At 39.8% G+C, this 26,572-nt stretch overlaps 1 protein-coding gene across 1 annotated transcript in view; it reads left to right on the forward strand.

Annotated features, from left to right (window-relative positions):
- pkhd1l1.1 (PKHD1 like 1, tandem duplicate 1) overlaps positions 1-26,572 on the forward strand; it is a 67,294-nt gene that overhangs the window by 31,856 nt on the left and 8,866 nt on the right. The window contains exons 39-68 of the mRNA XM_033637458.2: positions 1,290-2,262; positions 2,974-3,222; positions 3,613-3,762; positions 5,208-5,382; positions 5,768-5,924; positions 6,057-6,213; positions 6,592-6,801; positions 7,791-7,920; positions 9,032-9,273; positions 10,613-10,749; positions 10,930-11,959; positions 12,712-12,903; positions 13,161-13,312; positions 13,729-13,888; positions 14,413-14,584; positions 14,917-15,005; positions 15,159-15,322; positions 18,018-18,147; positions 19,122-19,240; positions 19,442-19,571; positions 19,905-20,078; positions 21,185-21,288; positions 21,853-21,979; positions 22,126-22,247; positions 22,329-22,419; positions 22,589-22,737; positions 24,127-24,249; positions 24,355-24,466; positions 25,907-26,023; positions 26,136-26,301. Of these exons, the coding sequence (XP_033493349.2) occupies positions 1,290-2,262; positions 2,974-3,222; positions 3,613-3,762; positions 5,208-5,382; positions 5,768-5,924; positions 6,057-6,213; positions 6,592-6,801; positions 7,791-7,920; positions 9,032-9,273; positions 10,613-10,749; positions 10,930-11,959; positions 12,712-12,903; positions 13,161-13,312; positions 13,729-13,888; positions 14,413-14,584; positions 14,917-15,005; positions 15,159-15,322; positions 18,018-18,147; positions 19,122-19,240; positions 19,442-19,571; positions 19,905-20,078; positions 21,185-21,288; positions 21,853-21,979; positions 22,126-22,247; positions 22,329-22,419; positions 22,589-22,737; positions 24,127-24,249; positions 24,355-24,466; positions 25,907-26,023; positions 26,136-26,301 (6,203 nt within the window). The remainder of the gene's footprint in view (positions 1-1,289; positions 2,263-2,973; positions 3,223-3,612; positions 3,763-5,207; positions 5,383-5,767; positions 5,925-6,056; positions 6,214-6,591; positions 6,802-7,790; positions 7,921-9,031; positions 9,274-10,612; positions 10,750-10,929; positions 11,960-12,711; positions 12,904-13,160; positions 13,313-13,728; positions 13,889-14,412; positions 14,585-14,916; positions 15,006-15,158; positions 15,323-18,017; positions 18,148-19,121; positions 19,241-19,441; positions 19,572-19,904; positions 20,079-21,184; positions 21,289-21,852; positions 21,980-22,125; positions 22,248-22,328; positions 22,420-22,588; positions 22,738-24,126; positions 24,250-24,354; positions 24,467-25,906; positions 26,024-26,135; positions 26,302-26,572) is intronic.

Raw genomic sequence — 26,572 nt, forward strand, 5'->3', positions numbered from 1 at the left:
TTAAACCAGTTATTTTATTTATCTGAACAAAAGTTGGGAAAACAATAAAACAGAACAACTCTGTGAGGCACTAGAACAGGAATGTTAAAATGGCTTTGGCAGAGGGCCACTTTTGCAAAGTGACAGGAAGCTAGGGGGCCAGTTAATAAACTAACACGATTTATATATTTATATTTTATATTAATCTGCATACATATATATATATATATATGTTAAATAAATTGCCTGTTTTCAATTTTTCAACATTTTCTGTTCTCTCCCATCTTTGCCAAGGGGCAAGTCAAGTCTCAGCAGCCTGGTACAGGTCAGGAGTATGCAGGGGTGTTTCTAAAATTTGGAGACATTTGGGGTTTAGCCTAGACATCTGTCGGGGGATGCGGGAGATCCCCCCATGGAACTTTTTTTCTGATGTTTTTTTATGCACTCCAGGCCATTATTTACATTCAAAGTACAAATAAATCCCAATCTTCATCTTCTAACCGCTTCATCCTCTTGAGGGTCGCGGGGGGGCTGGAGCCTATCCCAGCTGACATCGGGCGAGAGGCAGGGTACACCCTGGACAGGTCACCAGACTATCACAGGGCTGACACATAGAGACAAACAACCATTCATGCTCACATTCACACCTACGGACAATTTAGAGTTACCTAGTCCCCAGTCTGCATGTCTTTGGACTGTGGGAGGAAGCTGGAGTGCCCGGAGAGAACCCACGTTGACACGGGGAGAACATGCAAACTCCGCACAGAAGGCCTCCCACGCCCGGGATCGAACCAGCAACCCTCTTGCTGTGAGGCGAGAATGCTAACCACCACACCACCGTGCTGCCCCTAAATTCCAATCTGAATCAATTTATTTTTACTGTGAATGAGAAAATGGTCAGTGGGCCACTTAGCAGCCTATGGCAGGCCTCAAGTTGAGTATCACTGTATGAGACCTTTACAGCATTATATACATTCAGTTATTGAAATAAACCCAGTTTACATTGTGTGTTGTGTTGCCATTATTTACAATGATCATTAGGCTATATGTCAGTCACAGGTCACTATGAATGAAATATACAGGACTTAATTTTGTTCTCTGCAGCAAACCAGTTTAACCGTCAGTGAGCCTCTGTGTGTTTCCAGATTGTACACAAATAATTTACAATATCTTTCTACTCCAGATGCTTCATCATCATCGTCTTGTCTGGAGCTGAAGTGTGTTTTACTTAGAGTTCAGTCACCTCCTAAAATAAAGTGAATGCCTATACAGAGCTTTTTGTGACAGCTTGGTGTCTCTGTGTCCTGCAGGTAACAGTGGGAGGTGAGCCCTGTCAGGTGATCAACAGCTCTCACTCTGAGATCATCTGCCACCTCAGCCACGACAGCGAACTTCCCATTGGCGTCCCTCTCCCCGTAGCCATCAGAGTCAACAACCTCGGCAGCGCCATCCTTGCCATACCAAATGAGCTCGACCGGCGTTTTGTTGTTCTGCCTGTGGTCGACTCGGTCTCGCCTGCTATCGGCAGCCCTACTGGCCACACACGGCTCCTCATCGAAGGCTCTGGCTTCTCCTCAGGACAAGTGACAACTGCCAGCGAGCCGTGCGCTGTTGTGTCAGTCAATTACACGTTCATTACCTGTGACACCTCTCCTTCTCAGCCACACACTGGTGATGTCGTCTTCCAAATGGGCAGGATCCAAAGCTCCTGTTATTCAAACTGCTCCTTCACATACTCTTCTTCCGTCACTCCTGCAATTGCCAGTATTTCCCCCGACAGCATCAGCGATCCAACCATTGTCACCATTTCTGGCTCAGGGTTTGGCAACAGTGTCGATAACGTGGCAGTTTTTGCCAGCGCCTCAGAGCTGGAAGTCACTGCCGTGGCTGATGACAACATCCAAGTGCGAGTTGATGCTCTGCCTGCAGGCAACCATCCAATTGAAGTGATTGTAAGAAGCAAAGGCCTTGCATCCGGATCTGTCACTCTGAGCAGCCATGCCCAAGCCACTCTCAACCCCGACATGGGCAGCGTGGAAGGAGGAACTCCTCTTGTCTTCACTGGGAATGGCTTCGCTCCGGGGAACACAAGTGTGATGGTTGGTGATGAACCATGCGAGATTGAGGAAGTGATGCCGGGAATGCTTCGCTGCCTGACACCTCCCCACGATGAGGGGCTGGTAATCGTCATCATCCAGGTGCTTTCAGTGCAGTATCCGCCCCTCAACTTCACCTACTCTGCAGCTCACACTCCTGTCATCAGCTCCATCAGCCCTACCACTGGTAATTATGTTACTCTATATTCTTAAGTCATAGTAACACTACCCTGTAACAAGAAACTGGTCAGGAGAAAAGTTTGTTACCTTATTTGAGATGGCATTCATTCGATTTACTTAAAGGAATACATCACTCACAAAATGACCATTTGTATTAGTTATGCCATGTTACATTGAATTTAGGAAAAAAATTAAAGAAAAAAATTAAGAAAGAAAATTCTTAATGAATTGTAGTAAAAAGGCTGGAGGTATTTAACAACAGCAAAATTATATCAAATATAGTTTAACATATGTGTGTATTGGGTGCAGAAGTGTTTTAAATAGTAGTAATATAGTATTTTTACACAGTGGTAAACCTTGATCAGAAAATAAATCAATAAAAGAATCATTGCAAGTAAATTACTGCAACAAATATCATCTGACTGCAGTTGCTTGTTTTCTAACAGAAGTGCATACAGAAAAGATCAGTAAAACAGAAAAACAAACCAAGATCAATCTGTGAGGATGAAATGTACATAAAAAAATCTCTAGATCTCTAGAGCTTTATGTGGCCTTACAATTTCAGTATAAAGAATTAATCCTCGATGATTAAAGTAACTTGATTTTAACCTGACAACAGGAGAAAACACTGTCTTAAGTTCATATTGTATACATCCAGTCCCATGTAAACCTTCTCTCATCATTACCTTGTCTTTCCCTCTCTGTTTATTTATCACAGGGCTGGGTGGTGCAGTCATCACACTGACGGGTTCAGGATTTGGCACCGACTCTCAGCATATCTCTGTCACCATAAACCATGTCCCCTGTGTCGTGTCTACAGTCTCAGACACACAGGTTCAGTGCACGGCAGGAGACAACCCAGGAGGGGCATACGAAATCATGCTGCATCACCAGGTCAAAGGTTACGCTGAGTCAGATGTCACGTTCAAGTATGAGCTGACTCTGAGCAGCGTGCAGCCAAACGAGGGTGAGCAGAGAGACGGTCTAAACAGAGTGTGATATACAATGACTATCAGAGGGGTCAACTTTTTCTCCAGGGCATATAGGGAACCCAGTGCAGCTCAACCAAACAACAAAACCACACTACAAACATTACAACTTGCATCAGATATTACAAAAGGTGGATGCAGTGTGAATAATTTAATTGCTCCCTTTTACATTCAGTGTTTGACAGAGGTACTCCAAACTTTGATTTGACTGAGGAACGACCTATACTTTTGTGTTCCTCAACCTGTTCCATCGAACCTGTGGGACTCTAAATCTCCTGTGTGGTGGCAAAATCTGATATTCTTCAGCAACAATTCAGTTTTAATATTATCATACTGACTAAGTTCTTTCTCTCTAATCTGTGATTCAGGCAGTTTCGGTGGTGGCGCCCTGCTGTCTGTGCAGGGCTCTGGGTTTGACCCGCACAACTCCACTGTGACGATCTGCGGGGAGGAGTGTGAAGTTCAAAGAGAAATGTCCACATCAACCCGTCTGTACTGCCAGTCTCCAGCCATCAACGGTAAATTCAATTTACTGCATTTCAACCAGGATTGTCAACTCAGATCAAACAAAAATAATAAATAAAATAACACAGTCTGCTGATCAAATGCACTGGTGTCCAAACTTCAAAATCCATTTGAAAGCCTTGAAAAGATCATTTTGTGATGCTCTTTATTGTAAAATCAAAATAAGTTTTCATTTAGACAGAAAGAAATTCTGTATGATGCTACATGTCCTAAACGTGAGGGGTCGCACTGCTTCCCAGCATTGGACACTTGATGGGCATGCCACTAAACATTTGGGCTGTCTGCTCCTGGATTCCAAACTGGACCAACATCTGGATAGGATCTTTCTCTTATATTATGAAAACAGTTCACCTAAATGTGTTTCTAAAAAAAACATGTAGGGCCAGAAATAAGCCATGTTGTTGCTGAATATGTCTTCATTTCAGATGGCCAACAGTTTGTTTAAAGGTTTTTCAGTAGTTTCAGAGCCGCGAGTGGTGCTGGACACTCCTGGTTTGTATAAAGTAGCCTACATTGAACTTTATGCAAACAAGGAGCAGACGCCCCATCCTTCAAAACGCAACACTGCGCTTCCAGAATGCAATGCACGGCTGCTTACATAGAGAATGAATGGGATATAAATGTGAGTAGTGGGGTAATGCGTCTAAGCTGCAGCAGTGAGGGGAAAAAAAACATAGTGGCCTGTGGTGAAGAAAAAACAGATATAACATTTGGCATCAAGCTGGGATTGGCTTTTACTTTATCTTTTGCTGGTGATACTGTTTACAACAATCAATAATTTCAGCCAATAATTTCTGTAAAGTATACCTTTAAGTGTCAGATCTTTCTCTTGAGGAAAAATATACATGATTTTAAATAGATATTTGACCTCGTGAACAGCAGTTCAGGGAACAATCTCTTCATAAGGATCCATATTAGTTACTGTAGATTTTAAGTAGAGTCAGTAAGCTAACAACAAAGATATGTACACAGTATTTCTAATTTATTTATTAGTTGTAATGCTGCCATTATGACGGGAGGCACAAAGAATTTTTATTGTCATATCTGAAGCCATGCCTATAATCTTGTACATCCCACAAACACAAAGTAATCATTAGACTGCTTCTCCCAATTAACACCTTTGTTTAAAGGTTGCACACAACACAGGGTTTTCTGGTCATTCTTTGTTAAGAATGTGTTTCTGCGCTCGACTCATGATGACAAACCAGTCCTGTCTAAGTTGAACTTTAAATTAAGACTAATGGAGACAGACTGTCTATGAGGAATGTTGTCAGCCTTACATGTGAAATGATAGGCATGTCAGATAAGACAATAACTTGTCATGGACGATAAAACATCTAAGGCTTGTTTGTTATCTCTGAGCACACATCTTAATTCTTCCTGTCCTTTTGTTGTTAAACTGTGTCTGTCTACTTGTTATTGCTCTGTCTGCTCTCAGAGACTCAATCAGTGGTGAGCTGCGTGGTTGCCGTCAACAACCAGATGGATTCCGTCAACATATCAAATGGCTACACCTACAAATCTCAGTTGACTCCGGTGATCACCGAGGTTTCTCCACGCAGAGGAGGCACAGCTGGAGGCACCCGGCTCACAATCACAGGCTCTGGTTTCAGGTGCAGTAAAGGAAGAGACTTTGCAGTGTACAGAGGACACAGAGAGTCACACCCAGATTATGAACCACTGGTTAAGAATTAACTGCTCAACTTACACCACACAATTGTTTTTGTTTGATGGAATGTCTTGGCTTTCATTGTTGGTTAAATGCAAATACATGGTGTTACTTTTGGCACGTAATGTTTTCCAATACACACCCAGAATGAGAAAAGTCATACTACAGTATATCACATGATTGTTATCTAATATTCTATTGTTATGTTAGAGTTATGTTATTGTATCTTTTATATATTCTTATATATACATACAGTCATCTATCTGATCCATCTCTCTGTTATTTCATCAATTATTTATGTATTGTTCACTGTCTTTCCCTCCTTACAGCACTGACATGAATGAACTCAACGTGACCATTGCAGGCTCTGTGTGTGACGTTCAATCCACTAACAACACACACATCATCTGTATTACGAACGCTCAGCGACAGTCACAGGAAACCAAAGTCAGAGTCAGCATAGGAGACCAAGGCATCGCCAATATGGTAAGAAAGGACAGTCAGAGCCCCTGACTTTACTCATAACACAGTGTCACATCTGTTTCACATATATTGAGACTGATTTCATATCTCTATAATATATGCTTGACTTAATCCAGTACTTTTCCCTTTCTTCAGGATAATGCAGATTTCTTCTACATTGACGTGTGGTCGTCCAGGTTCACGTGGGGCGGTCTGTCTCCACCTGAGAAGGGCTCGTTTGCTGTCATCTCCAAAGGCCAGACCATCCTGCTGGACACCAACACCCCTGTGCTGAAAATGCTCCTCATTCAAGGTACAAAAATGACTCTATAACAGGTCTTTTGAATATTTATCCATACAGACATTCTGAATTTGTATGATACAGATAAGTCTTTTCTAGATTCAAAATTTGTCAAATGTTTCTGCTCAAATCTTCTACTCACTCAAGAATGTTTAAGAAGTTAAATATATTCTATATATACAGTATATATAATTTTTGGGTGCAGCATTTGTAGGATCATTAGAGAGGCTGTTGATTTTTTTGCACAAAAACAAACAAGACTTTATATGTCCCAATCAGGTAATATATTTAAATGACACCTCACATACAGTGTAAATGCACAGTACAAGAATATAAAACTCTTTTTGCAACCAGTATTTGGTTTGTAATTTGCTGTTTCCTTGTGCTCAGGAGGGTCACTGATTTTTGATGAAGCAGACATTGAGCTGCAGGCAGAAAACATCCTGATTACAGATGGTGGACGGCTTCAGATCGGCCAGGAGGGGGCGCCATTCCAGCACAAAGCCATCATCACACTTCATGGAGACCTGCGGGCACCTGAACTTCCTGTCTACGGAGCCAAGACGCTGGCAGTCAGAGAGGGAGTGCTGGACCTGCATGGTATGAACACACACAAACATAGATGGAAAGATGAAAGGATCAATATGAAGCTACAGCCAGAAGCTGGTTAGCTTAGACTGGAAAGAAGGGGAAACTGTTAGCCTGGCTCTGACCAAAGAAAAATCTGCCTGCCAGCGCCTTTATAGATTAAATAAAATCAGTTACACCTCAACAACTACAAAAAAACATTGCTTCATTTAAATTGAAATTCAGAGTTGTTGTTTTTTTTTAAAGAAATCTTAAAACACATTAACACAAATCAAACATTAGGAAAGATAAATGGGCCTATTCATAACTAAAATTAATTTACCACACTGTGTAGCGCTTATCCATAATGGCGAGGTGAACTAGTTAGCTAACAGTTACGTACGATTGAAACAAATTGGCCAGTTAGCTGTACTGTTTTTCCAAACGCACGGACAGTCTTGTGAGCCACAATGGTTTGTTATTGGCTTTTCAAGCAAGAGCCTCTGACACACCGTCCATCCAGAAGTCACCAGTGCAAGTGCAGAGGGGGAGGCTAACACACTTAACCATCCTAAAACTGTTGGGACTTACTTTAGCAGCTACAAGCAAGCACATTCGGATATATTGAGAGAATCTCAAGTGCAGCTCAATTTTATACAGTTTATATAAGCAGTAGGGGGTCCCTGCTCTGTCCCTCTTTCAGCTAAGGGGGCCTGAAAAACATTGATAACCACTGCTTTAAAACATGTCTGGAGGGGGACTTTAAATAAGATTGTGAACTGTACTGAAGCATGCATTTGTTGTAAAAGGATCAGAATACTTCTTCCACTGCAGTAATTTTCATTAAGCAACAGTTAAACAGAAATAGTCCTGACCCAAACATTCCAAAAGCGGTGATTACATGTCATTATGTCACGTAATGGTAAGCTGGACAGGGTCATTTGAGTCTTGTGTCCCGAAGGGGTGTTATTATTAGTGACACCTCATCAGCCCTCCTCATTGTTGACAACCTGTTTCTCCAGGTATTCCAGTTCCTGTCCCCTGGACCCACCTGGCTCAAACAGCAACCAGTGGCACCGTCACACTAACTCTGATGAAAGCAGTGACATGGAAAGCTGGAGATGAAATTGTCATCGCTTCCACCGGCCACAGGTATAGCGAAGTCATGGATTCATGCATGTCGAAGCAGAAACCAAGATAATGGGGATTTTTTTTTCTTAAATACGGTTATTAATAAAGAAAGAAAATAACATCATATGAGAACTGAACCATAGTGACTGCCGCTAACTATGTTTTATCCACAAAACAATATGGCTGAGGTCTAATTTATTTATCTCCCTCATTTGTCGTCCTCCTGATTTAATAGACCAGACCTAGGATGCATCCCAGGACAATTATGAACATGTCCACAGCCTCAAATGTTCATCTCACAGAGCAAGATAATAGGAATCTAAATATACAAGAAATATAAATTTATACAGTAAAACAGAAGTGGTACCAAAAAATTGTGATATTTTAGAGCTCCCCATAAATTTTTCTTCTTTCCCCTTTTTGGAGAGCTAAAGTCTTTCAACCCTGGCCTTATGTGAAGTCAGTGACAATGATCAATAATCAGCCTAAAAAGTATAAAAATACAACTTAAATATGTCTTAACTTTTACAACTTAAATATGTCAAACAGTTTGGCTTAGAGTCTTAAAAATTTAAACCCTTTCCTCTCACCCTCACGGTTCCTGTATTTTTTGTGATTGAGTACATAAACAGAAAAACATACACACACACACACACACACCTTCAGGCGGATGTGTGACAGGTTGTTTCATAACTGTGTGTGTGAAGTCAAGCACCCCCAGAAGACGATGTCAGGATTATACCTTAAATTAACCAAATCCTATGAAGTTGAAATAAATCTCAACAGAGCAGCACAGAAAAAGCACTCCTGGGAGATAAACATAGAAATAAATGAATACCTTATACACACATTCGCCTCCCCTTAAGGGTAAAAAAAAAAAAAAAAAAATCAAAATTTCACACCAATAAAATATGATCACATAATTATTCATCTGAAATTGTAGTTCTTATGGTAATATTTGCTGTCACAAGAAACACTAAAGGTCACAGGTGGATGGATTTACACATTTAATGATTTACACAGCTCTGAGTTAGCCAGTCTCATATACTGTATTACCATATATTCTGTAAATGGACACTGGTAAGACGATGTCATTGAGCTGCATGAAGAAATGATTTGTTTCTTTTTTTAGACACAGTCAGAGAGAGAACGAGGTGAGGAGGATCGCCGCCGTGTCAGCCGATGGCATGACCCTAACCCTGACCGAGCCGCTCGAGTACACTCACCTCGGGGTGACTGTCACACTGCCTGATGGTACTGTGTTTGAGGGCAGAGCTGAGGTGGGTCTCCTCACCAGGAACATCTTGGTACGAGGCTCCCAACACCAAGAGTGGAATGACAAGATAGAAGCCTGCCCCGATGGCTTCGATACAGGTACTGTGTTATAACTTTTTGCTGATTTAATTTGACACTAAACGCTGTGTCAAAGTCAGGAATGAGAGGCATAAAGCCACTGTCAGATAGAGAGAAGAGTTTACTATATCCATTTTCTGTTTTTTATAGACTGTTTTGTCAGGTGAAGTTAAAACATGGAAACTTGCCATCCTTTTCTCACAAAACCTGGAGTGGTGTCACTGCTGTGTCTTTATGTCAAGGCTTTGGTTCCCAGGCCATAGCCAGTATTGAGGGGGATAAAGTATGTTGGGAGGTCCACCCCTTCTCAGAAAAAAATAAAACAAACATTAAACATTTGAAAAATCATTTCTTATTATTTTATACTCATATACTCATTTCCTAATTCTCCTATATTGTTCATCATAAGCAAGTAAAGATACACAATATATTATGTAAATACGCAATAAATAAACACGACTATTGTCTACATAAATTACACAGGCAGCGCAACATAAATGACACTTTAACACTCATATTATATTTTAATTTTCGACATACATTGATATGAAAGTAATGAAATATTTGAAACAAACATTTGAAAGTAATGAAGAAGAATTCTTCCAGTGACCTTGTTTACCTTGACCTTGTAACTTGAATCTTGAAAAATGGTGCTCACAAGCATTATTCAACTAACTTTAATGTCTTTATTGTGTTATATTTGTCATATACCCTACATGAGGTCTGTGTAAAGTGCCAGTCTTTTATGTTGCCCAGCAGACAGTAGTGGCTTTCATTTATTACATATTCATATAGTATGTTGTATAGATGTATACCTGCTTATGACATATTATATTATATTATATTATATTATATTATATTATATTATATTATATTATATTATAGGAAATTAGGTTGTCAGATCTGGTCTCCCCCGGTGCTGACTCCATGGCTATGGCCTTGCTCTATGTTAAGGCTGCAACTAAACATTATTCTCATTATCAGCTAACCTGCTAATATCCCAGAGCCTGAAGTGACTAAAACCAAGAAAATATCAGAGGGTGGTGAAATTTTTGCTTGAAAAAAATAAAATAAAATGTGATTATTAATAAACTGATTCATCCACTAATTGTTTCTTTACTTTTGGTTAACGCGTGGTAATTTAAAAAGTAAGATACTGTGAACTTTTGAAACTGTAGAAATATAATAGTTTTTAGAGCAATTCAACAAAGACACAAAATTAAAAGATATGACGTGCATTGTATACTTGACTCCTACACTTTGGGCATCATTTTGTTTAATTATACTGACATACTAAAAGCACGGTGTAGTATATTATCACAGGGGTTAACAATAACATCTTTCTGTCTCTGTGCTGCAGGTGAATTCGCAACTCAAACCTGTTTCCAAGGGCGATTTGGAGAAGAAATCGGCAGTGATGAGTATGGAGGCTGCATCATGTTCCACGCACCCAGACCAAATGAGAATCTTGCAATCGGCAGACTGGAATATGTTGAGGTGAAATGCTTCAAACTGTTTAACTGCTGGAACTCTTTTTTTACAGCTGACTTTTAGTGAAAGGGTTAGTCTTGTTTTTTTTTTAAATCTCCTCAGTCTTGTGATCATTTTTGTTCCTTTTGTATGCACTTAGTATGTACCAAAAATTGAAATTATAAACTTTATGCTTTTATGCAACAGGTCTTCCATGCAGGACAGGCCTTCAGGCTGGGACGTTACCCCATTCACTGGCATCTGATGGGAGACATCGACTACAAGTCATATGTTCGGGGTTGTGCCATCCATCAGACCTTCAACAGGGCCGTAACCATCCACAACACCCACCGGCTACTGGTGGAGCACAACGTCATTTACAACATCAAGGGTGGGGCCTTCTTCATCGAGGATGGCATCGAGACAAAGAACATCCTGCAGTACAACCTGGCTGTGTTTGTCAAACAAAGCACCAGCCTGCTAAATGATGATGTCACTCCAGCCGCCTACTGGGTCACCAACCCTGACAATATCATCCGCCACAACGCTGCTGCTGGAGGAACCCATTTTGGCTTCTGGTACCGCATGCACAGGCACCCCGATGGCCCGTCCTATGACAGAAACATCTGCCAGAAGAAGGTCCCTCTCGGTGAGTTTTACAACAACACCGTGCACTCTCAGGGCTGGTTTGGCCTTTGGATCTTTGTAGACTTCAACCCCATGAAGGGAGGACACTGCTGGTCCAATACCCCTGAGCCCGCTGTCTTCAACTCCCTCACCACCTGGAACTGTGAGAAAGGTGCAGAGTGGGTCAATGTGGGCGCTGTGCAGTTCAACAACTTTGTCATGGTCAACAATGAGAAAGCCGGTATTGAAGCCAAGCGCATCTTGCAGTGGGCGGTAAGTGGCTTTGGAGAGGAAGGAGGGGCGATGATGTCAAACAGCACCATTGTGGGCCATGTGGACGAGCTTGAACTGGGAGATGACTTCTGCACACACAGAGGTATCATCGCACCATTGGATGATGGCCTCAGCGTCCATAACACCAAATTCATCAACTTCGACCGCAGCTCTTGCGCAGCCATTGGGGTGGCCAGAATCGATGGGACATGTATTGATCGTTGTGGTGGCTGGGCTGTCAGGTTTAGTGGCATCGAGTACTTCAACTCACCCAACAAGGCCGGCTTCAGGTGGGAGCATGAGGTGCAGCTGGTGGACACTGACGGCTCCCTCACAGGTACTCAGTTTTAAGTCTTTTGCTGTTCATTTTTAGAATGCATCAGATAATCAGTGTTATTAAAGGATAAGTCTGGTGTTAGTCTGCATGTTTGTTATTGTCAACAAATCCCTTGAAAACACCAAAGCCTACAATACGTCCCTACCTTGTCTGTAACACTCAGCTTATTGGTTCCTACTGAAGAAAACAGGTGTAAAATATACAGTTTTATTTTTGACCTTTTTTTTTTAAACTAAATGTTTCTCACAGCTTTGAATAGTGCATTTGATTGGGACTATTTTCTGTGGTGGATTAATACACATTTAGAGACCTTTTTAAATGATGTCTGGTCTGAAGTGCATAGTGCAAGTGCATTTAGGCGCTTGGGGTAAAGGGGGTGTATTTAGGCCATTGATTAATCACAGGTTTGTTTTGAGCATAACATGAATTCAACCAAATACAGCGTCAATACCAGACGCCTACACCTATCACGTTGTTATTTACATGGAGGATTTAGCAAATTAGAGAAGTGAGCATTTTGCATTGAACCCGCCCATATAAGTGCATCTTAGTATCAGAATAATGTGTCCTTTATAAAGATGGAAAATGAAATGAATCAGAAACACAGACATATTATCAATATGATTATATTTTTATCACCATAAAACAGCATATGTCTGATTAAAAAGTCAGGTTGTTGCAGCTGAAGTGGGCTTATCCTTCATCCCTGCATCATCCTAATCTCTTTGTCACCCATGTTTCCTTGTTTTCAGGAAACATTGACCACAAAGTTGTGCCTATGAGCGGCTTGCTGGATCCTGCTCACTGTTCCCAGAGTTCCGAGTGGAGTGTGGCTTTCCCCGGCGCTGTGTGCGATGAGACAGTCAACTTCCATCGTTTGGCGTTAAACAACCCAACACCTGACTCTCTGAGGGCCAAAGATGTCATCTTAACCAACTCACATGGTATTACACAGTCAGACTTTCTACATGTCATGTCGTAGTTGCAGAAGCAGCAGCCTGTATTTTAATCTTTATTGACCTCTACTGGTGATTTGTAGGAATTGCACAAGATCTCTGTCATGAACTCTGCAGGAAAAAAACTTGAAATACAATAAAATTAAGTGAGGTGTAACCCTATATATAGATGTATTTGTAATATAAATCTGTCTTGTCTGTTATTTGTATTTTTAAATGTGCTGTTTTTAAACTCTCTATTACAGGCACCAGTGCGGTTCCCTATTTAAAGAAACGAATTACTCATAAGTTTGGCTGGATGGCCATGCTGCCCTCTGGACAAACGTACAGGTGGTTCTTTGACGACATGGATCATATCACCAACATCACTTACAATGCAAAATTCTATGGCTTCAAGGTGAGTGAAAGATCCTTCACTTGATAGTAATGTATAATACTGTGCAATAATCTGCTTTTTTTATTTTATATTCACTTATTCTATTTTTGCATATATAATTAACATTTTTTGAAGTATTGAACATATTTGTACATATTTCTAATTGTTGTTTTTATAAGTTGTGTTATATATTGTAGCATAATTCACATTTATTTCATTTTTTTTATTTTATATTTCTATATTTTTTATTATATTTCTAAGTTCTCTGTGCCTACATACAGTATAAGACCAACTATAACATGTCTAAATAAAATGTTCTGATTCTTATAGATAGAAGCAAATAACAGGATGACACTATATAAGTGTACATCAAATATTAACCAAATTCTCTGCTTATTTACTGACGCTTTTTGCTTGTACTTTTCTTTATCAAACAGTCAGATCAGTATGTGATCATCAACCACAACTTCACACAGAGTCCTGACAGATTCCATATCATTGACGATAGAAACGGCTCGTCCACACCGCTGAGCTTCAGCGACAATGAGAATGGAGACTGGTACTTCGACGACAGCTCCAACAACCTCTATTATATCGGTTAGACACTCTTTAATGTAAATCTGTTGATTTTATGCTTATTTTAATGACTGATTGATCATCAAGTTTTTTAAGCAAAAATGCCAAACATGGACTGATCTCAGATGTGAGAATTTGATGCTTTTCTCGTGGGGTTTGGAACTGTTGGTCAGACAAAACAAACTTGTGATGGGTATTTTCACTATTTTTTGACATTTTACAAAATAAAAAAATCAATAGATTAAAAAAGAATAATAGCTTTTTTTTATTATAGCTCATAGATTGGGCAGCAGGACTGTTGGCTGCTAAAACATACACAAAGGTTATTTGAAACAGGAACTATTTAAACTGTTAAAAATAGCAAGTAAGTATATGCAGTATAGTTCTTTATATGGTACCTTTAAAAACGATCATAAACACTTGTCAGACCTGTCTAATTATGTCCATTATTTTCATTAGCAGTGTTATTGCTGTCGGTTTAAATCCACATCAGAACGCCATTGGATTTTATGATGACCACAAGCTGTAATTTGTTGTGTCTGCAGTATCTGGGAAGAGAAGTGAGCGCAGGCGTCGTAACAGCGTTGACCGCTCTTTGAGGGACACCAAGGTGAACTTAGGGGTCTACCGCTGCTTCTACCCTAACTGCATCGCACCAACACCACCACCTCCAGCCACGCTTCCCCCTTTACCCAGCCACCGGCCGGAAAACTTCATGTACGTTTAACCTCCTCTTCAACATGTTAATCATGACCAGGAAGAATTCAAACACAGCTCATTTCCTTCCTCCACTTATTCTGTTACTTACATAATACAATAATTTGAAAAATACTTTGTTACAAGTAAGAGTACTACATTCAAAATCTTACTTAAGTAAAATTATGTAAGTATTAATAGCCAAGTAAAAGTACTTATGACGATGAACAGCCTGATGCATAGTGTTATATATTATCACTGATGCATTAATGTGAGCAGCACTTGTTTATTTTTATGTTTGTTTGTTTGTTTTTGCAAACTTAAATGTGCTTTGTTCACGTGTTTCTCTCTAGTCTGTGGTCTGATGCCTCATTCTGGGAAAATTCAGCTGAGAATAACTTCACTGTACCAGAAGAGGGCGCTGATGTGGTCATCCCGTCAGGTAATTTTGAACAACAGAATTTCATATTGTTGAATGGTTCATCGTGGTGACAGTGTTGCTTTTTAATTCATAATACAAACAAAAATTTTGTATGAACCATCACTTAGTAGAAAACTGTAATGATAATACCTTTGTATACCAATCACACCGCAGGGGAGTGGGTGGTTTTGGACAGTGACACTCCTCCCCTCAACAAGCTGACGGTCATTGGAGTTTTGGAGATCCCCGACAACATGGGAAACTCGTCCTCCAGACCTGCTCGTTCTGCACCTGAATACAGCACTGTGGTGATAGATGCTGTCTACATCTCCATCCAGGTATGTGTCATCAGTAATCTGTCTCAATACCACAGTTATCTAGATTAGGGGTCAGCAGACTTTTTGATATGATTTGCCATTTAATCTTCTTGTTAATCAGTGTGTCATATCAATATAATGTCAATCCCTCTGTCCTCAAAATGCCCCATAAAAACTCTGGCTATATCCTCACCTTTTATTGTTTGAGTCATTGGTTTCAATAAGCAGCAGAGCTCTTCCCTCACAGTCAAATCACAGTATCCCACTATGACCGCCAAACGTGGTATGTCATTCACATCCACGCTCTCATCAAGGGCAATTCTTAAGTTGCAAACCCTCCATGTATTTCTGGCCCTTTGAATCATTCTGTCTCTCCTCTCTAAATTCTGAGGTTTTGCAAGTCACTGAACGCAGCACAAAACTCTTCATTAGTTCCTTTTTCCCTTGCCTGCAGTTTGTAAGGTTTTGAATTGCAGGATGGATAATTGATAAGTCGATCCAATTAGAGCTGATCAGATCGATGGATAGGAGGAGCAGCTTTTTGTGTGTGAAAGCAAACTTTTAGACCCGAGACAACTTTCACCTTCACTGCTGTTGTTTATGAAATAGCGATGATGTGAAGGTGATGACGGAAACTCCGCTGACACCGTCTTGCTTGTATACAGAAAAGGTTTATTACAAGAAGTACAGCATCAAATCAAGCACCTAGGATTGCCTGAGAGAGGGTTCGAAGCCAATATGAACTGCTCTGAATAACAGCCCCAACTACCCTGCTTATATAGGTTGGTTGTTTTTGTGAAATGTGAGACAAAATGAAACAGATGACAGAGAGACACCCTAGTTGGACTTCACCAATCCTTGACCTGGGCCATAAATACCTTCTTGACCCTGGGCCCCTAACTGGTCATCTGACCCAGGGCGTCACAGTAGAATTTCAGATACTACACTGCGCCTGGCATTCTGCTGCTCCTTCGTGCACAGAGTTCACACACAATGAATGGTAGGCTTTATGTATTTCAACAGTGCTCCTCATGAATGCTCCATCACCAAAAACAGAAATTAAAACAGGGCAACCAATATCAAAAAACTCTCTTGCATGCTCACTGCTAGTGAGCCTTACAGCGTGCAAGTGGTGGCACACAGGCCCAAGGTTGCCAATCCCTGACCCAGATTATCACTTTAAAATGTTATTTCTTTTGAGAGTTTAGCTTTCACTTTTAATGCTGTAACCTAGTGTTGTCAAAACACTGCCATTTCTAATTTTGAGACAAAACCTTAAAGAATATTGATTCTTTTGACCGTGAGGAAAAGTTGACATTGAGGGCATACAAGTTAAATTTTTTTATTAAAAGATAAATATAACAAGGATCTAACATGACAGTGATGGCTTTTCTTTTCTTGCTTAGTAGCAGAAAACAGAAGAATATATGAAGTAAACATAACAATAAGAGAGCGAGAAAGCACACCAGGCAATAGTATATTGTTTGAAATATTCAGAGTTGATACAAATCAACAAATATTTTTTTCAACATTGCTGCATACAAGTCCTCCTCCCCCCACTGTTCACATGATAACAACATGACCATTGCTTAAATTCTGTTAGCTCCAATTGGTGTATTTTTCGGGGGAATTGCGATGAGAACAGTCACTGTAAAGACATTGGAATATCCTGCAGGTCAAAGCATTCCTCATTTGTTCTGAGGTGAACCTATTTAAGAAGATTACACGGCACTATCATGTACAGGCAGCGGGTCAGCTGTTTGAGAGCAGCGCGACTCATCAGATCAGTTCCGCTATTCACGTTATTGTAGTGGTGTGTGGTGATACACACATAAAATATGGAACACTGGAATCATAGTGCGAAACTGTGTGTGAGTCTGTGTTCATACTGTAAATGATAATTTAGAACTTTTTCAGGTGTTGCCTTTGCTTCATTACTCCACTTACTCTTAAGTATGATCCAGAAATATATTCTCCCTAAAAGTCACGTGACTCTGAAAATGCTGGTTACATTTGTTTAAAATTGTACAACATCAGAGAGTGCCAAAATTATTACAGTAACCTGAAACCCCCTCAGTCTGCCGAGGGTTAATGACGTACACCTGGGGACACTTGTTAGCCTGTTCCAATGTGTGTTCACTGAATGCTAGGAAGGACTCAATGCCTTGCCTCTGGAGGATCCTTCCTTGGAAGGACTCATCCTACCAAGGAAGGATCCTTGATTTTGAGAAACACCAACAGACTAAATACACAAGGGAAACAAAGGGTGTTAACAAGCAACAGGTGACAGCAAGGATGATGAGGGACAGGTGAAACAAATCAGGGCACAGCAGACACTCAAAAAGGCAGGAAGTGAAGTTGACAATGAAAGGAGAGGTGAGTACATCAAAATAAAACAGGAAACACTACAAATAAACCCTTGAACCATGACAGCATATTGATTTAAATTCTGCGTTAATGTAAAAGTGACTAAAGCTGGCAAAGAAATGTAGAGGAATAAAAAGTACAATATTTGCCTCCAAAATGTGGTGGAGTAGCAGTATGAAGTAGCATAAAATGAAAATACTTAGGTAAAGTAGCCTTTAAGCGTCTCAAAATTGTACTTGAGTACTTTGGTTACATACCAACACTGAAATCAACAGATGATCTGTATAAAAGGAGAAAGCTGATGCCCAGGACAGCTTGTTTAATGAGGTGATGTATGCGGCTGTTTTAGGGTGGCAGGCTGATTGCAGGATGGGAAGACGAGCCATTCAGAGGTCAACTGTACATCAGACTGAGAGGAGACCACCGCACACCTGACTGGCCTCTGCCCAATGGACCAAACCAGGGATCCAAAGTCCTGGGTGAGAAAACAGCATCAGAATGAACTAATATACAATTTATTTTGTATTGCAAGAGAATTTCATGCAACATTGTAGTGTTTACATTTTAATATTTTCTGCCTACGGAGATCAACAGTATTGTCACACATTTATAAAAGTATTGTTTTATGCAATACATGTAGTAATATATTTACAAAATGTTGTAGATTATTCTGCTGTATCTTACATGAAATATAGAAGCAATACTTTTTTTCTCATCATATTTTAAGAAAAAAAGAACACATGCATACCCATACCCATACCCATACCCACATGCATACACATACCCATACATACATATGCTTCTACTCTCACATGCAGACAACACATAAACATATACTACATTTATACTTACTTCTACAAATGTACATATGTGCACGTTTGTTAAGTAAAATAAAATAAAATAATACAATTTAGGCAAACATAAAAGGTAGAGGGGCAAGAGGAAGAAGAAAAAGACACACCAAATAACACTAATGATCATACTGAGGAACCAGGAGTAGTTACTGCACTATTGAATAACTAGAAATGTGAACAGACATACACATCCTCAATCCAGGATTCCCAGCAGCTTTCAAACTAGTCTCACTAAAGCAAATTATCATTTCTCCATTATTGTACAAAAGTTTCATTTATTACATCAAATAAATCCTCAACCAGATTCTTCCAAATATTTTAAATATGTCATGAAAATATACTTTATTATATTATTTATGATAAATCAGCATGTTTATGTTTTATAATTAATAATTGATAATAACCAAATGAAGCTAGATTTTAGTCATAACCTTTTCAGATTGTATGATAGTTTAATAAAATGCTATGTTGATTATCAGCTGTGAATGTAGAATTTATCACACCCAATAAATGATACCATAATATAAATTTTCCCAGATTAGAGGGATGCTGTGTAAGGTGTCACATGTTTCAGATCTTACTCTGTGTGTGTTTCACAGGTGTGTTTGGAACACTGGAGCTCTATGGACTACCCCACAACGTTTACCATACCAAACTGGCTGCCACTGCTGACGCTGGATCCAACACTCTGACCCTGTTGAAGTCTGTCGATTGGCAGGTCGGCTTGCTTTCCTTTTACTTTTAATTTTGTGTTTGTGTATTGACATGTAAAGGTTTTTAAAGCAAAAGTAATCAAATAAGAATTGTTTATGTGGTTAACTCTGTACCACATTTAGATTAAAATCTCATACGACTACTGCAAACGCTTGTATTCATCCATGTGATTATGTGTTTGCTTGTGTGTTTGTTGTGTGTGCAGGTTGGAGACGAGGTCGTCATCTCCACCTCCAGCTACAACCCGTGGGAGACAGAAAAACGTGAGATCTCCGCCGTGTCAGCAGACGGCCTCGTCCTGACCTTGAACCAGCCTTTGGCCCACGCTCACATCGGTCAGTTCAACACCACTGTCTGTACAGACAGCTTATGTCTCCAGAGCTGCAAAAGGATGTTAAACGCACTGCAATGATTTGTGACATTTGTGTATTATTTAATATCCATGTTACAATTTGCCAACAAGATATTCAGCTTGTTGGCACATTTTAAACTTTTTACATCTGTTGTTAGATTACATTAAAATGACTTGTTTATGTGATAGATCCAATTTGAACCACTGTGTCCAGACAATGTTCAGAAAATCAAACTGCTTTCAAATGTGTGGTGTGCATTTTTATCATATTATACTGTAAAGCACTAACAGAACTTTTTTCCCTCACTTTCTTCAGGTGAGACTTACTCTGTCTCAGGTACATCGCTCTCCTACACTCTGGCAGCTGATGTCGCTCTTGTGACCAGAAATATTAAGATCATTGGTGAAGACTATCCAGAAATGATGCAGGAGTCGTTTGGAGCCAGAGTTCTGGTAGGCACCTACTCCTGGGATGGCATCGACTATAAAGGTATGTTTTTTTATTAAGTGTGTAAAATTGGATTTCTTTTCTCACAGAAAACGGTGTTGACTGTATTGGTTAGTTGAATTAGCTGTAACATAACAACTATATTAGAGTTTAAGACCACTCAGGACAGTTTAAAGCTAATTATTTCCATGTAGATTAGAACCAGGAGCATCTGCAGTTGGTTTTTGAGCTGCACGCAGTGAGAGTGAAATGTTGTTGCAGCGTTATTGTCACTCATGGTGCATTGTGTCTTTTGCCATTTTCCTTTTAAAAACCTTAAACATCTTTGTATCTGAAACTCAGCACAAACTGAGGATCATATCATTAATTATACTATAACCAAACCAAATTCGTAAAACCAACTGGTTTTATCTGCTAATACTCATTTTTGATCATTAATTTACTGTTTTATGTAAGATGTATGTAGTAGCCATAAAATCAGCCTTACAGCGACAGGGTTCAAACCCGCTGGCTGGCTCGGGCCCATATGTGTGGTGTTTACATGTTCTCCTGTGTCTGCGTTTAGGTCTCAGCAGTATTCAGACTTTTTCTGTCATGCCCCCTTCAGAAGCTGAAAAAAGTTCACACACCCCTACCCCACTTTTTTATCAATCATTAACAATAATTGGATGAAGCAACTAATAAAATAGGATCCATGTTGAATTTAAGTGAATGAAATTCAGCACGATAGCGTCAGCAATCTCTTGTTCGTTTATTTTTGCTATATAAATCATTCAACTTTGTGTCTCCACTGGTCATACACACCCCACCTGCTGACTTTATGCCCCACTTAGTGGGCCCACACCACAGCTTGAGAACCACTGGGTTAATTGGTGACTCTAAATTGCTTGTAGGTATGAATGTGAGTGTGAATGGTTTTCTCTATATGTCAGTCCTGTGATAGCCCTTTCCAGGGTGTACCCCATCTCTTGCCCCTGAATACAATAAGCGGTTACAGATAATAGAGGGTTAATAAATGATTATTATTTCATATGAACAATATGAAGTGCATAGATGTATATACTGTATATTCAGCCTTGGTATGGCTTTGCCTTCATTTATATTCAAACACAATGACCACATCATTGTTTGGTGTTTTATTTGTAAAGGCAAAGCTCAGATCAGCAACGTGGAGTTCTTCCAGTCTGGTCAGGAAGGCTGGACCGACGACACCGACCCTCGTTACTCTGTGGCCTTCCTCAACCTGGGAGAGGTACAGCAACACACACACACACACACACACACACACACACACACACACATGCACGCACACACACTTACATTAAAATATAAGAACTACAGGACAACAAATGTGGAGGCTACATACACTTAAAAACGTGTTCACCTAAAATGCTTTGGATTAAAGAGTCCTCTAAATTGTGTGTATGGTGTGTATGTTAGACATGTCCACCACACATTTGCATTAATACTCTTTTAGATTTGGTCACAGATTGATTTTTGTTTTTTGACAGGAGTAGTATCCAGCATATCATCTAAGATGTAGAATTATAGCTCTCAAAAGTTTACGATTTTTTTTTAACTTTAATGCAATTAAAAACAGCAACCAAAAAAAGGTGTTTGAAACGCTGGGCTCAAAATCTTTCTTCTACATCATCTAACTGGATCACAGAGCTGGAATTATAATATTTTATCTCCTGTAACATTCAGCAGGAGTTCACATGACCACTAGGTGTTGTTTAGACGTGTTGCAGTCACTACTAAGAAGGAAATATCTGTTGAATTAAGAAAATGCAAAATTTTGTGTGTGTGTTTTCAGGTTTCAGAAGATGAGACATACATTAAGGGCTGCGCTTTCCATGACGGCTTCGCTCCAGCCATCGGTGTCTTTGGGACGGAGGGACTGAACATTGACAATAACGTCATCCACCGCACTGTCGGAGAAGGTAAACACTGCACTGTCAAAATGAGTTACAAATGCTGTACAGTTTACACATTGTGCCAGATTATCCAAATTGAATGTAAGTGAAGTGATTGTCCTCAGCACTGAATGAGGAGCATTTAAAGTATTAAAATGTATCCCTGTTTGCAGCTATAAGAATTTGGGGCAACAGGATAACACTGCGGTTTAACCTCGTGATGTTCTCACTTTGGCCTGGATCATATCAGGACAGAGAGGAGCCCTTCAACTTTAACTGGAACGCTGCTGTCGAGGTCTGTCCTCTCAAAATACCAGATAAACCACTTATAAAAATCAGTGGCTGCATTTATGATCTTTGCTTATTTTTGTTTTAGGTCATTGAGGGGACAAATGTTGTGCTGCAGAATAACATTGTGGCAGGTTACGAGAGAGTCGCTTATCGCATCAATGGTGAACCATGTCCAGGTAACAGAAATGATTTAACCAAAGTGATAGTGGATGTTTTCTGTGTTTCCAATCATGTCAGCAAATGTTTTATCGGTTTGTTCATAAAATCTTAAATGCTCAGACTGAGGACAGAGATTACTGAACAGAAGTCCTCAAGGATTTTTTTTTCCCTGCATGACTTCTGCAGGTTTTTTGAATGAGAATGAGAACTGGATCGGCAACGAGGCTCACGGTGGTCTGTACGGAGTCTATCTGAACCAAGATGGTTTGCCTGGCTGCAGCCTCATCCGGGGCTTCTTCGTCTGGAGGAGCTTTGACTACGGCATCTACTTCCAGGTTTTAATACTGAACTTCTTCTGTTTTTAACACTTCTATTATTTCATCACCCACAAAAGAATGTTCTGACTTAATGTGACTGGCATCATAGGGTAACAGTGTAAAGTTGGGCCTTTTCCCCCTAAGGCAAGTGATGTTAAGGTTTAGGAAAAGAAACAACGTGACATTTACTCCTATAAATTAACAAGGACCAGATATACAGAACAAAGTGAGCAGCCTGTCGTGATAAAGATAACTGTAGAAGAATTTTTTAGCCTTTAAAGGAAGAGTGTGTAAGATTTAGTGCTATCCTGCTAACATGTTATTTTCCTACATGGTCTCTCTCTCTGCCATTGCTGGCCAGCTGTTTATAGTCCTGTAATTCATCCTTCTACCAATCAGTGTCGCGATGTCTTTTAGCTCAGCTGCCTGTTCCCTCAGTTGAGACCGCAGTGGCGTGTGCTGTGCACTACATACAATGAGTTAGGAGCTCCTTTATTTTTGACGATATTGAAAAGCATACTGTCGGGATTTCCAAAATCCAGGTATACCTTAATGCTGCGATACCACCTAAGCCTAGTGCTCACCTTATTTCTCTGATAAGTTAAGATCCACACGTTCAGGAGGTTTATACTGGGAGCTGAATTATCCACGGAGGTCTCTTCCTCTCCAAAACAAATGGACCCAGTGGCCGATAAAAACACTTCATGAAGCAGTTCACATTAAAAAAATCATTGTTTTTTCTGACACTCTCCTCACAGAGGGGCTGCTAACTACGGTGGCCATGTGAAAACACAAATGGCCCTATCTAGAGCCAGTGTTTGGTTTGTCCATTCTGAGCTACTGTAGAAACATGGCAGGGCAACATGGCCATCTCCATGGTCGAGGACCCGCTCCTTATGTAGATATAATTGGCTCATTCTAAGGTAACAAAAACACATTCTTGTTTTCAGGTGAATAAAAGATACTCATCATATAATATTGTATTTCTGCCAATGTATCCCCCTAAATCCTGCACACTAGATGTTTAATTTGCCAATTTTATAACAAAATTGAACATTTACAGAAATAAATCTTTTCACCAAATTTACTTGTTCTGATTTTTTACTTACCAAAACAAACAGCATATTGGCAACCCATACATGAGCATGCAAAAGCCTTGTAGGGGAGGGAACTACTATTTGTGAAACATGACTCTTGTTAAGATAAATGTATATATGATATATATGTGTGTACATGTAAAAAAAAATATATTATATTTTGTTCATTTCACAGGCAAAGATTTATAAGAGCTGAGTTTAGGATTCCTGAGAAAATAAAGATGAGGAGACGCACAATTAAAAGCTCAGTCTAGATTATTCATAAAAAAATTTAAAAAACCTCATCTTCCTCTTCCTCTTGCCCTCTCAGACCTCCATGAACGTTATTGTTGCCAATGTGACCCTGGTGGACAACGGGATGGGCATCATGCCAATAATCTACACTCCTCCTTCTCTCTCCCATGCATACGCTGATAAAACTGTACATGTTCAGGTGAGAGAATTTACTTTGATTCACTCGTTCTGATATCATTTATTTACACATCAGTGATTGTTTTTATTGACAGAATTCAAATTCCTCACGCTTATTTTTCCCCAGAATGCCTTCATTGTTGGCAGCAGCCCGCACTTCAACTGTTCAGATGCTTTGCCCAGCGGTGACTTTAATGTGTTTATCACCAAGAGCGAACGAGCCCCAAGACCTCTCACAGGTGCAGTACAAACTGATGCTGCCAACACACTGTACCATCACTGCTACAAAGTAGACTGATTTTCATGCTTTGATTTCAGGATACCATGACATTCGTAGGTTAGAAAAACCTTCATACAAGGTTGCAACAGGTTTTAAAAGGTCTTAAATGTTTTTGGAATTGTCTTGATAGGATGAGGCTTTGTTTTAAATCACACAAGTTAAGCCAGCATTACACCAAACGACTTCGCACTATTTCATTATTGCAGACAAATTTCCAATGTTGGAATAAAATTATAAGAGTTTTGTTAGAGTTATGTCGTGCTCCTGTGATCTCGATTATTTGGTGTAAGGTGGTTATAAAATTCAGTGCGAGCTGTCTGAAGTCAGTGTTTTTCTCATCTTGATATTTGGATAAAATCAAATATGTTTAATGGCATTGTAACTTTTCAGTCTTGTCTCATGCAAATACTGAAGTTCAGTGACGTGAACATTGTGAACAACCAATAGCTGCGTGCTCTACAGCACCAAACAGGAAGCAGGAAACCAAGGAAACAGTAAACTTGGAGGAACAAGAATGTGAACAAGTCTCAGTTCTCTTGTTCTGTGGAAAAGGAGAAGAAACTGGTGGAGATGAGGAGTGAACAAGATTCAGTGTTTATTTCAATGTATATTTGATCCACCGAACAGCACTTACTTTAGTGAGAGTTCTTAATTTTTGAAACAGTCCATCTCTTATGCTAGCATTCTCCTCCCACTAAAGTAGCGCAGCTAACCAATGGAAGCTGACGGCGAGTTGAGGCGACAAAATCCAAAATGTAAAGTGTGACACAAATACGGTTTATCTGTATGAAATATACTGATGCCAAATTGACAAGAATACTGTCGACATATGACGCCTTTTATCTTGTGGTTCTAGAGTTATGTGTTTTTGTACAACTCTAGGGAATTGTTAATATGTCATATTTCTTAAAGGGATTTTGGCTCAATATTTTCCACCGGGAGCAGGATGGAAAATAATAGTCTTGCAAAAATTGCCCTGCAAGAGCCACAGTCTTTACAAAATCGCATGGTGTGTTACTAGAAACTTACATTGTCTTTAGTTGTAAGTGGGTGTCAGACTTAAGTCTTTTAAAACTCTCTTTAAAGTCCTCTAGTGTATGATAGGTATTAATTGTCTCAGTTCACATCCTGCTTGTAACTCTGAGATAAAGATTTGTTTTGACATTGAAACAGTTTTAAGATCAGAACATTTAAACCTGGACATCTGGACTGAAAAAAAGTCCTAGAACAAAGAAAAGATGTTCTAATTGTGTCATTTTGACAATTTAATTTAGCCAGTCCAGAACTTGAATGTAATTTAAAAGTGCTGAAATTTGATCCTTTTTGCATATAAATGCAGGGTTTGCTAAACTTAAAGGATTTCTGACCTAATGACTCTTTGTGTTTTTACTCTCTACAGGTGGCAGATCTGGAATCTGTTGGCCGACCTTTGCATCTGGCCACAACAGAGCTCCAACTATGCCCCATCATGGAATCAGTAGCTACAACGCCATTAAAGGACTGATGAAAGTCGTGGGTGAGTTCAGGCTCTGAGCTTTGGGAGTAGTACTAATGTTGTGACGTTTGCCATTGAAAACAGTCCTCACTATGATATTCCTTATTCCTCATTTCCCTTGCTTCATATCCAGACACAACCTTCGCTGGTTTCCGGAGTGTCTGCTCTGATGAAGTAGATGTAATGTTCATGACCAACCCGGAGAACGATGACCTGCAGCACCCTGTGCAGGTTTCAGGCATAACAATGAGTGACAGCACAGAGGAGGCCAAAGTCTACATCCACAGGCCTGATATCAGGTAAATTATTGTAACCGATAACAGGCTCGCAAAATCTGTGATATTTTCTCTATGTACGTCAGACAGTGAGAAAAGAATGACAAAGTGTCTACATTTTTATACTAGAAAAGCACTCAGAGAGTGCAGACTCTCTGCCAAGTAGGTGATATTCACTCCCCCTCTGCATCAGATTTTGCAGCCTGCATCACAATTAGGTTATTTGTATCACTATCATTATTAGGTTATATATGTCTTCACCATGGAGACACTGTGGTGTATTTATTTCGTTTTT

Source organism: Epinephelus lanceolatus, chromosome 16, assembly GCF_041903045.1.
Source record: "Epinephelus lanceolatus isolate andai-2023 chromosome 16, ASM4190304v1, whole genome shotgun sequence".
Lineage (NCBI taxonomy): Eukaryota > Metazoa > Chordata > Actinopteri > Perciformes > Serranidae > Epinephelus > Epinephelus lanceolatus.